This window comes from Pteropus vampyrus, unplaced genomic scaffold (genome assembly GCF_000151845.1).
Source record: "Pteropus vampyrus isolate Shadow unplaced genomic scaffold, Pvam_2.0 Scaffold115, whole genome shotgun sequence".
Lineage (NCBI taxonomy): Eukaryota > Metazoa > Chordata > Mammalia > Chiroptera > Pteropodidae > Pteropus > Pteropus vampyrus.
In genome coordinates, this window is record NW_011888896.1 from 3,428,951 (window position 1) to 3,442,085 (window position 13,135).

Genomic DNA, 13,135 nt, shown 5'->3' on the forward strand with positions numbered 1-13,135 from the left:
AAACTTCTTCCCATGATAATTCTTCAAATTATGTAAGTAGTTTAAAGGGCTCATACTGGTTTCAGTGTATTATAATATAGAACATTTGTCAATTACAGAGGGAATTTCCAGTAAAGCAGGTTGTTCTCCCAGGCCTAACAACAGAGGATTATGAAAAACAAAACAGATAAAAATTGGCTGTGAAGAAAAGTTTTTTTACACATTTACATTAGAAATAAACTGGAAATGCATAAAAGCCACATAATAGATCCTAAGGGCAAGTAACCAATTTTATTCCCTCCCCTGAAAGTTATTTTTCTGGGTTCACTCATTTATCATCTTCATTAGATATTTATGGCCCATAACCCAAGACACTTTTGAACCAAGAAGTGAAATACTAAAGATTTTTAAATGTGTAGTTTTGAATCCTGCTGCAATCCAATCCAATCCAAATGCAGAATACTAAAAATAATCTCCCCAGTTTGTGTTTTGCACATTTCAAAGATCATTATCACTGGAGAGGAGACAAATCATTTTTTTCCCTTAAGGATGGAGCAAGGTAATTGCCTTTGACACTACCCAGGGGTAGAGAATTTAGAAGTCACAGATATAGTTGTGTTCCTGGTTATCACGGGTACAAAAAGAGCTCTCTATTCCTGCTAATAACCAGGGGAGAAGTGAGAAGTCTGGGAGAGTCACGTGGATCTTGGGGAAGATGCTGGCAGAAGCGCCCCAGCTTTCTTTGGCCAGAATTGGTCTCAAGGCTCCCGTGACCAGCTAGCTCATTATATGAGGCTGATTGGAAGGAGCAGTTGTGCAGAGTATTTACGTGTTTGCTAAAAAAATGTAGCCTCTGTGCTGTCCAAACATTCTCTTTTTTGTTTGTCCCTTCTCCCTCGTATAAGGAGTAGAATTGGACTTATAGGCGTAATTAAGTCTCCTAGAAATCTACATATTCATGCCAAAGTTTTTCTCCCAAAGTCTGTCTAAAAATTACTTGCAAAAAAAATGTAATCACTGTTTAGCTCAAGTATAGAGAAGTCAACAAAACAGATGGATGCTAACTTGTATTTATGTTCAAAATTAAAGGAGGAATTTGGAGTCTTACTTCCATCCCCGCTGCCATTTGGAAATGGCAATATCATGCTCACTGCCTCTAATTCAAATTATCTTCATATTGCACATCTCATGATTTCTGGGAAAAGCTAGACTGTCTCTCCCCATGTGCCAGCTATTGCTTACACAGCTTGGTTACATAATGTCATAATCACTGCATTGTCAATAGTAAATTACAGGAAATTACAGTCTACTAACCAATGTAAGGCATATGAAACCTATATTAGCCTAATAAAAATAATTTAGTATTATTAGCCTCATAAAAATTAATTTAAAAATAATCAAGGAGAACTGTGAAAAATGACTTAAATTCCATTTTAATAAGTAATTTTGTACATTTTCCTGATTATAAAAAGTTGGAGAAATTCAATACTTTATTTTATAAGAAAACATTAAGTTGAAATTTAAGTATTTTTAGATCATTCTAAACCAGGCCCAGAACACTTTCTGGAATATGGCAAGTGGTCAAATATATTTAATAATTGGATGAGGCGAGGGGCTGAAAGAGCTAGATAAAACTTTTCCAACTGTTTATAAAAAAGGATTACTAACCACAATTTTTTTTAAAAGACAACCGAATAGAAAGTGTAGGTTTATATCTTTTACTCAAACACACTGACATCTAACTGACGTCACTAGAATAACAAGAATTCATTTTTACATGTTGTGAATTTAGAAACTGAGATAATTTAGACAGGAGTTGGGATAAAGTTTACTCTTACTTTATTTATGTTAAAAAAAAAGTCTCCTAAGAAAGTGAGCAAAGTAAACAAGCTTGCTAGGATGCTTTATCTATGAGAGGGCATAAATCATTTTCAAGCTCATTCCTCCCTGTCCCTTCTCTACATCTAAGAGCTCACTCTCCTCTATGGGTGTATTAGTTTTCTACTGTAGCTGTCTAACAAATTACTACAAACTTGGTGGCTTAAAACAACACAAATTTTTCGTATAGTTTTGTTGCTTAAAAGCCCGACATCGATCACAGTGTCCACAGGGCTGAGTTTTTTCTGGAAGCTCTGAAAGAGAATCAAAGACTGGCTTTTTTGCTTTTTCAATTTCTAGAGGCCACCCATCTATATTTCTTAACTCATGGCTCCCTCCTCTATCTTCAAAACCAGCAACATTATAGCTCTCTGACCATGCTTCTGTAGTCACATCTCCCTCTGACTACAGCTGGGAAAGTTCTCAGATATTAAGGACCCATGTGATACATTGAACCCGCCCAGATAATGCAGGACAATCTCCCCATCTTAAAGCCCTTAACATTAATCATATCTGCATATTCTTTCTGCCATGTGTGATAACATAGTCATAGGTTCTGGGGACTGAGACCTAGAGATCGTTGCTGGGAGTCCATCTTCATTCCACAGGTGGAGGCAGGCAGTGTTCAGTTCATAGGACTATGTGCCAACATCAGAAGATGGATCCATCAGTAGATGGATTCATTTTAAATAAATTTGGTGTATAATAAGTTAGTATAATGAATTCATATTTATTAATGAAGGGAATAATGATCAACTTCATTTAAATAAAAGCCTTTTCTAAATTGTTTGAAATGTTTTTATGTATATAAAATTTTTAAATTAATTTAATTATTGTTTCATCATGTTATTGCTTAATAGTAATAATTTCATTGCCTTCCATAAGTCTATGTATTTTACATAATTATAATAATATAACTTTATATATAATACTATCTTATATTCTGTTCTTTTAACAATTCTTATACTGTCATGTGATCAGGATGTATATTCTACTCTAGACTTAATTCTTATTATGTGAACCAAATATACTATTCTATTCCTTATACAAGGGAGAAGGACAAACAAAAACCAGGATGCTTGGACAGTACAGAGGCACTTTCTTTAGAAAGTACACATATACTCTGAACTATTGCTCCTTCTGATCAGCTGCTCAAGGGAGCGTTGAAAGCAATATAAAAAAAAATTGTATCTTATTAAGCTTCACTCCCTATATTAGAGATTTATGTGTTTACAGTTTCTCACTGGTATAGATAATGCTTCACTGAACATTCAATTATTTGTACAGCTGTTTTTGCTTTTATTGAATAGATCCCTTGGGAAAAAATGCTTTGAAAGAAATTATGGACTCAAGATATATGACTATCTGTTGGTTGCCTACCCATTCCTCTCTTATTATTTACTCACAGAACCATAATTTTGTTCGGGTATTAGGTGGTAATTTGGTGAAGAACCATAGGTTAAGTGTCAGGGGATAAATTTGTCCTATGAGCCAAACCTGGATATTTCCATCTTTTTTGCTAGTGATTGGTTTAAGAATTACCTAAGAATTAGTCCAAGAATTAATTAAGAATTAGTCCAAGAAGATCCAGACTAAGTTTTTATAGTTGGTGAGGGTTTGATCAGAGCTGGGATTTAGGCTACTGAATCTGTGATGTGTTGACATCTATACATACAATCTGGGTATCTGCTATTACTATAATTCAGATGAGAGGAGGAGCTGAACTAGGATGAAAACTGGAAAAAGAGCAAAAGACATTGCAGAGGACAAAGCAAAAGAAGGATTCAAAGATGACTCACATTCTTACACAGAGTGACTGTGTAAAAATGAAAGTGCCATTGTTGAGATTGTGGGTTTGTGGTCTGGGTGTTTTGGATGCTCAGGGATACTGACTTTAATTTAGAATCTGTGACCTGAGGACAGAATATTAAACCTCCTTTGGGCCTCAAGAGAGACAGTGAAGTGATTTCAACAGAAATGTACCGTAAGCAACAAATGTAAGCCCTGTATATAATTTAAAAATTTCTAGTAGGAAATATTCTAGAAATAGTAAAAAGAAGCAGGCGCTGTTAATTTGAATAATATATTTTATTTAACACACTATATCAAAAATATTATCATTTCATAATATCATTACCTATTCCAGCATCTCAGTTTGCTCTGGCCACATTTCAAGCATTTAATAGCCATGCACCTAGAAAATGAATTTAGGGATCAGTTATAAAAGTCAGCATCTTTCTTTTCTTGAGATTATAAATCCGTGTTTAGGTTATTTTTGCTTTTTAAATTTATTTTTAATTTTAATTTTTTGCTATTATGAACAACGTCATGGTGAATGGTTCACGTACACAACTCCTGGTGCAGGAATTTGCGGCAGGATAGCTGGGAGGAAGCAGACAAAATAGTGCCATTGTTTTTCAAGATGGCTGCCTCAGTTTATATTGTTGCTAGTAGAGTGTAAAAGAGTCCTTATCATTCCGCATCCTCACTGACATTTGGAAAAGTCACATTTCTTCATTTTTGTCAAACTCATGGGTGTAAAGTAGTTTCTTATTTTGTCACAATTTTCATTTTTCTAATGATTAATGAGCTTGAATTTTTTTTCAGATGCATATAAACCTTTATTTTATTCTCTTATAGAAATCACATTCATTCAAATATAAATATATATTACATATGTTATATATGTCACATAATATTATATTCTTATATTAATGCACAAATATTTATTGGACATTGTCTGCTAAATATTGGTCTTGGTACAGTGAATATACTTGTGGGGGAAAGAATAAATCCTGCCCTCATGGAGTTTACATTCTAGTATGTGTATGTGGTGAAAAGGGAAAGATAAAAAAAATAAAATACTGTATGTCATATGGTGTTACTAAACCTGGGTTTAAGTCTAGCTCGGTCATTTTACATCATTAACCTTGGTTTCTGCAGTTGTAAAAAGGAGATGGTAATAAAATCTATCTTATATCGTTTATTAAATACATATGAAGAATCGACATAGTGCCTGGTAACTTTTAAGGGTTCATAAAATATTATTATTATTATTATCCCCTTTCTGGCTTCTACCTTTTCTTCAGTAATTTTTTTTTTTTCCATTAGAACTACTGAAGTTTAAGATTAAATATGTTTCAGTTTTGTTGAAGTTCTTGGCTCTCGTTTGGGTATCTTGTTTTCTGCAACAAGACAGATGACTTTGGCTAATTTTGAGATGTGTTACTTTCAAACTTCTTAAATTCCAAGCACCAAGAGCCTGAGAACATGCACTTTTTAAAAAGCTGCATCGTGTCAAATAGCCAAAAATGCAGGAACATCCATAGGAATGTCTCGTATAACTCAGAGCTGTGTTCTGTGAGTATAAGTGTTGCTTGAATTCATTGTTTCAATATAACCACCAATTCATTGTAAATTACATGCAAAGTACTGTGTAGAGGAGATGCATATGACTTTATTAATCTTTGGAATAATTATTTGTCTCTCTTTCTTAGATAATGATGTTGAAAATGATCTTCAATCAGACATCAGTTGAGCACTGCAAGACGCACCCAGAAAAGCAGAAAGAATGCAACTTCTTCTTAATAGCTGTCCGCCTGGCTTCACTGAACCAGATCTTGGATCCCTGGGTTTATCTGCTGCTAAGAAAGATCCTTCTTCGAAAGTTTTGCCAGGTAGCAAATGCTGTCTCCAGCTGCTCTAATGATGGACAGAAAGGGCAGCCTATCTCATTATCCAATGAAATAATACAGACAGGAGCATGAAAGAGAACACTTACTCAACTTGCATGGTTATAGCTTTCGGCAACAAATAGCCCTAAACCTTACTGTGAATTTGGGCATCTCTGGCATGCCGCTGTTTATGCATTGAAGCAGAATTTTTGATAGAAGGCTGAATGATCTCAGCATAGATAATCCCCTATGTGCCAAAGGTACTGAAATACAAAGAAAGGAAAATATATTAACAGTCTAGTGTTTTGGGGTCTCTGCCATTTATAGCTGAATATGTGATTATTTATGAGGTGAAAACATTATTTATAAATGATCTTGATCGGTGGTAGGTGTGGGAGTAGGGATAGTTAATATTCCAGTATACTGAGTACATGAGAGACTTAATGCATAGATCATTGAAGACAAGGCAACATTTGCTGTTTTTTCAAAATCCTTGGTCTTCTGTGTTCTCTTTCATTCCTCTTTCTCTCTGTATCACCCTTTTTCTCCTTATATTTTTAAAAAATAGTTGAATTACAATAAAAATGTATATTGTATCCACAATATTAATTGGTATTGATGTTATTTAAGTATTGTCCAATATGTAAATTAGCTGTTAACCTTACAAAGTTTAAGTTTTGGTTGGATTGGTAATTAGGTTTACGTATTATCTGAATAAGAGCCAATTCCATTTATTTTAAATATGACAGGACTTTTGACTATTCAAATGCTAAATGTTCTTCCTTTTGAATACATTTTTAATTCCTACAACCCTGGAGAAGATTCATAAAATTGATCTTAAGCATCAGTGAAGTGATTTTTCAGAATGCTATTTAAGGACTTATTTAAGCACTAAATATAGGTACTCTGCTTAATTATCTTCCCTGATTTTTCCACTTAAAGTATTCCCCAGTCTTTTGGATATTTAAATACTAACTCTGATTCTAAGACCAATAAAAATTTGAAGATTTAGTGAAGACTTTCCACAGTTTGGCCTATTTATTGGATAAGAAAATTAATAATATTGCAGCACTTTCTCTGCCCTCTTCTCAAAGTAGCTCTATCTAAATATGTATTATTAAATGTTTTTCTCATAGTCTACGTGTTACAAACCTTGATAGCTAAGCTTTATGTCTCTTAGGTACAAGTAGATTTCTATGTTAAGTTTCGAGAATTGCACTTGAAAAAAAAATCTCCCCAACAAACACAACAATCTTTTAAGTTATATCTACACAAAATGTTCTTTGTATTCCTGGAAGCATTCATTTTGCAAACTCATTAACATTTTTTTTGGGAAAAATTTAAATTGGAAGTTAACTTAATGCCTTCCTAAGTTAAAAAAAACTGAAAATTAATTGGAACTTTTTTTTATAGTAACTACATTTTTCTTTGAGTTTTGTAGGCATTTGGGGAAAATTTATTCTAACAGGTACAATATATCTATTAAATTTATATGTATATCAGTGAAGGTCAATCAGGAATAATCAATTTAAATGACAATGTCAAACTGAGTGAGAAGACAGAATCTGCTGGGGTGCTTATGTAATTCATGATAGTTCTGCTAGTCTAGGTTTGGGAGAGAATGATAAATAACCTATATCAAAACCCCATTATAAAATCTCTTTATGTTATAGAATTGGATTATTCCACAGATAACCTCATGAAGATGAGGCAAAACTACCTGATTACAAAAAACATGTGCACTTAAATTACCTTAATAAAAAGGCTTTAGCTCTTGAGTGTCGGTTCTCTGATCCTAGGTTATAATCAGATGGACATAAATGCAGTGTGGATTCGAGTGGTATGAGCATGATTGGGTTATTCTTCCAGCAGCTAGCATAGCACTTGGAGTGTAGGAAGTGTTCAATATTTGTTCAGTGAATGAATGAATAAATGTCTGCCAAAACCAAGTGCCCATCGGTGAGGCATCTGCCATACGGTTGAAGTGCTTTACACCATTACAGTTCATCAAACTGATAAAGTGAATGATCTCTACTAATTACTGAAATATAAATTTATCTTCAAGTGTGCAGGGTCATATTGCTGTACAACAAAGTGCTTTATTTGTATTAATAATTTAGGAGACTGATTAGTCCAAATGGTAATGGAGATTACTGTCAAAGAAATATCACTTTTTATCTAGCCACAGAAATATATACAGACAAAAAATTCTGAAACTTATTCTTAACCGCAAAATAAATTTCTGTCAAGGGAATACATGGTAGGAGTGGACGAACGGGAAGTTTTGGATAAGCTTGAGTAGGAGGTGGAAAAGGAAGAAATCATGTAAATGGTATGTGAGTTTTGTTATCTAGGCAGCCATTTGTTGTTTAGGGAAAACCTGACAAGAAAATAAAAGTCTCAAATGATTTTAGCCTTTGGATGATAGTTGAGGTTAGAATTTCAGAGACATTTTATAGAGGCCCTGGATGTAGTTAGGGAGTGGACATCTAAAGTCACTGTAAAAGAGTATGTCTGTTTCCAAGTTTAAATTCATTTGCCTTTAAACTCACTCTCATATACTTAGTTTATCTATGTATATATCTGAGCAGAAAAAAATGCATACATAAATTATGACAATTTCAAACTCCACGATATTATTGAAAAAAAGAGACATAGGAAACCACATAGAAATAAATGAATGATTACAATGTAGAAATATATGTAAAATAAGCTATCATAGATTTTACAAAGCTGTACTGATTTTCTAAGCAATAAAAAGATACAGCTATGCTGTGTCATAGAGGAGAATGACGCTATCTGATAAAAAGTTTACCTTTCAAATTAAATAGCTATGGTGTATATCTTAAAAATATTTTAAATTGAAGAAACAATATGTTATCTCAAAATTTACCAAATTTACCTATTAATGTATATTCAAAGGTATTTCAATAGATGTGTTTAATCATGCCAGATTTAAATTACTATGAATTAAAAAGTGCACATATATTTCTACTTAATGCTTTCTTACTATGTAAAAGATCTCCCGACCATGTTATAGAAAAAACTTGCAGAAGCTCATGTAACAGTTAACTATGAAAGACTCTATGACCATGATGACAAACTAAAAATTCTAAAACAGTATTTTATAAAGGTGGTCGATCTGTGGCAGTATTCTGATACTAAATTTTTAAATGAATTAAGCTTTTTATTTATTTAATATTTTTTACATTTTTCTTGCTTTTGGCCCCAAATTAGTAATCAGCCTTCAACAATCCCCACAAAAATAATTATTTAATGGTTCTTTGGTATTGGGTTAAGTCAGAGACAAAGAATAGAAAAATGCCATGCTTTGCAAATTTAGGCACATATATTGCCTACTTATTTTCATCTTTTACCCCCAAAAACCTCTCTTGAAATATATAGGACACTGGAAAATGAGTGACACAGAGAGCAGAATATTTATTACGATAAACATACTGAAAGCTAATATGGAATAATTAAAATTTCTGATTTACCTATGTAAAAAGTTTAGACCATCAACCATGTCAAATCTTCACAGATGCTTGTTTATTGCTGGTTTTGTGCTTGTATATGTCTCAAAATCTTTAAAACTAAGGTCTAAATACATGTACAGAATTGTTCAATGAATGAGATTACATCGCTTTTAAAATGAAGAATATTTAATATTGTAGTTAAGTCTATAGGACTGTTTTCTGAATTGCAATAAAATGCTAATAAGAGGTGACATATACCTGTGATGTTTCATTAATTAGGTTGTGATAGAGCCAATGTATAAAATTAAAGATCAATCTAAAACTCACATATACATTTTTTAAGAATATAATATCAATTCAGTATTCTAAGAAACTAACAGGTGGTGATTGCATATGAAGCATGAAACAGAAAATTAGGGAACATTTTTAAGTAAAATCCCATTATATTGGTATCATTTATATAGATACTAACTTCATGCAAAGTTTCATAGTCACCTGAATTACTCTACCCAGAAAGGTTTTAATTTTATGATGAATTTGTATTTATGGTTGTTATGTGAAATCTTGCACATTTCTTCCCTGAATGCCTTTTTGATTAGCTTTACACTGAATAAAACTGAAGAAAGTTTAAAAAAAAAAAAGTTAGCACAGGGTAACTGTTTTCAAAGTGACGAAGGGAAGACTGAGACCATGAGTATCTATGAAAGACTTTAACAAGTCTAGAATTGTCATTTTTTCCAAAAAGAGATCGGCAATTAGTTTTTAAGTCAGATGGAAAGATAACTTCAAAACATGCTAATCAGCATATTTGTTCTCATTCACCCCTGTTCTCTCTTCTTTTAAAGAATAAAAGAATCCAAAATCTTTATTTTATATATTCTCTATTTTATAATTTCCAAAATGAGAATTCTATTTAAAGGCTTATAATTTATAAAAATTGAGTTGTAAACCATTACATTACCAATGCCATAGCCAAGTACATTTGATCCTTTAGAAATACAATTCAATCAGATATATACCGTATTCATTTATATATCACACATTTTCTTTATTGAGAATGAAAATTCTTTTATCTTCAAAAGTTTCACATTAGTTTCATACCATAAGCAACCCAAATGTTTCCTGGATTACATATCTCTTCATTAGAAATAAGACTGTTGCCCCCAGATCCCTTGCCTCCAACCCGTTTATCTATTTTCTCACTAAGAGAAAGTAACAGAAATACCTACTATTGGTGAATCTGGGATCATTTTTAAGAGGAGAGAGAATGGCTTCATATTTCTAATATGCTAATGCTCTAATATATGAAACATATCTGAGTCTGATTTTTAATGAGTCTACTGTAATGAAACAATTTTATCATGGGAATAAAGATAAGAAGGGAAGAAATCAGCATCAGGAACAAATCAGCATTTTCAGCTCTTTGAGCATTTTGGAGATGATTCCACCTCTGAAATTACTTTCAGATATGCAGCTCTTAAGTTCTTGTGTCAGTTGCTTTAGAATTAGAATATTTTGGCCTTTTAATTAAAGTGAATCAGCTATCTAGCCAAAAGCTAGCCAATCACCAAACTTTGTTATTTGAAAAGAGTTTATATAGTTTTTAGTTCCTGTGTATATCAAAGCTGTAATGTGAAGCAGAGAAAATATATATGACTTACTGATCTAATTCAACGTTCCTTCAACTTTCGAAAGGATACTTATGTGGATCAGTCATGGAGGGTGGGCTAGAGAACACAGAGAAAAATATGGAGGAAAACCTGTACATTTCTATTCCTGTTAGAATTCTTCATCCTTTTAGGCCATTCCACAGAAGCAAAGAGGAAAGGACCACATTCATCTTTACACAATTGAGTATGAGTAGGACAAAGTGAGGAATGGCTAGTGTGTGTATGTGTGTGTGTGTTTAAGTGCAAGTGTTAAGTTCACTCAAGTCATCACTAACTACTAAATTCTCTCCTTTCCATTTATACATATATACTATTTTACCTTTTCTCTCTTCTTTTCTCAAATGTTTTTGTACAAATAGTATAAGTTGAACATTTCTTTAAGCAAATAAATTGAAAATAGCCACTAATTATCTTGATCTGTTTATAACAAATGAGAGTGTACTATTTACATAGTGTGTCTAAATAAGAACTGAAATCATTGGCACTTTAATCAGTAATGTAAACTCAGTATAGAAAGCATGTTTCCCCACCACTTTTACTCAGCATCCTATCCTCTACGCACTTGGTTAACTGAGAAAGTATACTTTTGTCACCTCTATGTAAAACTTTTTTGGAATTATCTTAAGTATATTTAAATATATCTTCCAGTATGTTTTAAAGGCTGGTCTTCAATATTGTGGAGACAAAAAATAAGAGAGACTATGAAAAGTACATCAGAATTTTGATGGCATTCAGGTCACAGCTAGTCTGTGTATTTAATAAATGTATGTTATTTATGTTATGTTTGTCAATGGAAAATAAAGTTGAATGTTCTGAAATGTTCCTGTCTTTTCTTCCTGATGCCAACTCACTTCAGGAATATTATACTTACAGTTGTATTAAACATTTTGCTGAAATCCTATTCGACATGTTTTGTCAAAATAACAGCACAATGTAATCCAACAGTATCATGCTATCTGGAACAATGAAATCATTTTGTCTTATATTCCATAATCGTTGTACCGTACAGATTATCACTATGTGCTATAAATCTGAGAGGTGCTTTTTTCTCATTTTCATCATGATATTTATTCATGTTATAATACCAGAATTTTTGTTTTTAATACAAAAGTACATTTATAAATTATTTTAAATTTAGGTCTTCCTCTTTCTTGTGGATTCTAGTGTAATTTGCAAGTAGCTACCATAAGATTTGCCCTTGCATATAGTCAGACCCTTTAACAGTCTTGTACCTGGATATTAGTATCAGCTCATTACTATTAGAGACAAATGTGTGCTGTTCCATTTCCCTATTTCATATGCTCAATCAGGTCACCCTACTCTTCTTTCTTCAGTGAAGAAAGTTTGTAGAATGTAGGCTACAAAGCCTCCTCATTAAAAGTAGCGCATCGAGCTTGCCTTCCTTCCTCTTAAGACAAGGCATTTGAGAAAGCTATGTCAAAGGCCCCCAACCAGGTACTATAGTCTCTGCAATATTTGTTCTACAGTATCTCAGGTAGACATCATGATGGTTTCCTTTCAATAGGCCAGAAATGTCCACCATGATGCCAGGGAACCTACATTCCATGAAACGTGACGCTATTCAGTTTAAAGTCTTTGGAGAACATGGGGTCAGATATACTTAGATACCCTTGGGAGTCATTGTGCTCACCTAAACAGTCTAGAGTAAATCCAGTTTGGAGGGTGGCTCTCAGGATCCAAGCCAGTCTTCTAGGCTTATTTTTTCCTTCAACATACATTTGTTGTATACCTATATGTGCCAAGCATTCTGGTAGGTGCTAAGACATAAGGATTGAAAAAAAAAAAAACACCTCGCTTTCAAAAGATTTATAAACTAGTAGGGGAATAAGATATAATTTGATCAGAGCTGTGATTCAAGTAAGCATATGGTACTATGAGAGCCTATGGGGAGGTGACACTAAAATAGGACATGATTTCCTATTTTAAATGTAGGAAATGACATTTAATATGCATTTTGGAGAAAACAGTAAATGTTAACCTGGAAGGGGAGGGCATTTAGGGTAGTTGTTCACTTCACTCTGCCCAAAGCATTACAATTTCAAGGCATTCAAACTGACTAACTTCTAGCAGCCTTGTGGGAAGTGTGGGTCTGAATAGAGCATATCTCTATAACCTCCCAGAGTGGTCAAAGGTGGCATGGCCTTAGAGCAGAATTTCTCAACCTCGGCATTATTGACACATTGGGCCAAATAATTTTTTGTTCTTGGGAGCTGTCCAATGCATTATAGACAGTTTAGCAGCACCTATGACTTCTACTCACTAGATGCCAGTAATATCTCCCTAGTTGTGACAATCAAAAATGTTGCAGGATGTTGTGAAATGTATCATGGGGGACATAATTACTCCCAGTGGATAACCTCTGTCTAAAGGCAAGGGCTGTGGCCACCAAGAGGTTGCTGTGTGTCAGGACAAGGCCATCCGTGGGATCTGGTTCCTG

At 33.4% G+C, this 13,135-nt stretch overlaps 1 protein-coding gene across 4 annotated transcripts in view; it reads left to right on the forward strand.

Moving 5' to 3' along the window:
* The window catches only part of PTGER3 (prostaglandin E receptor 3), a 168,979-nt gene that overhangs the window by 26,386 nt on the left and 129,458 nt on the right, over positions 1 to 13,135 (forward strand). For all 4 annotated transcript variants that reach the window (XM_011365705.1, XM_011365702.1, XM_011365704.1 and 1 more), the window contains exon 2: positions 5,355 to 5,534. In XM_011365705.1, coding sequence (XP_011364007.1) covers positions 5,355 to 5,534 — 180 coding nt within the window. The remainder of the gene's footprint in view (positions 1 to 5,354; positions 5,535 to 13,135) is intronic.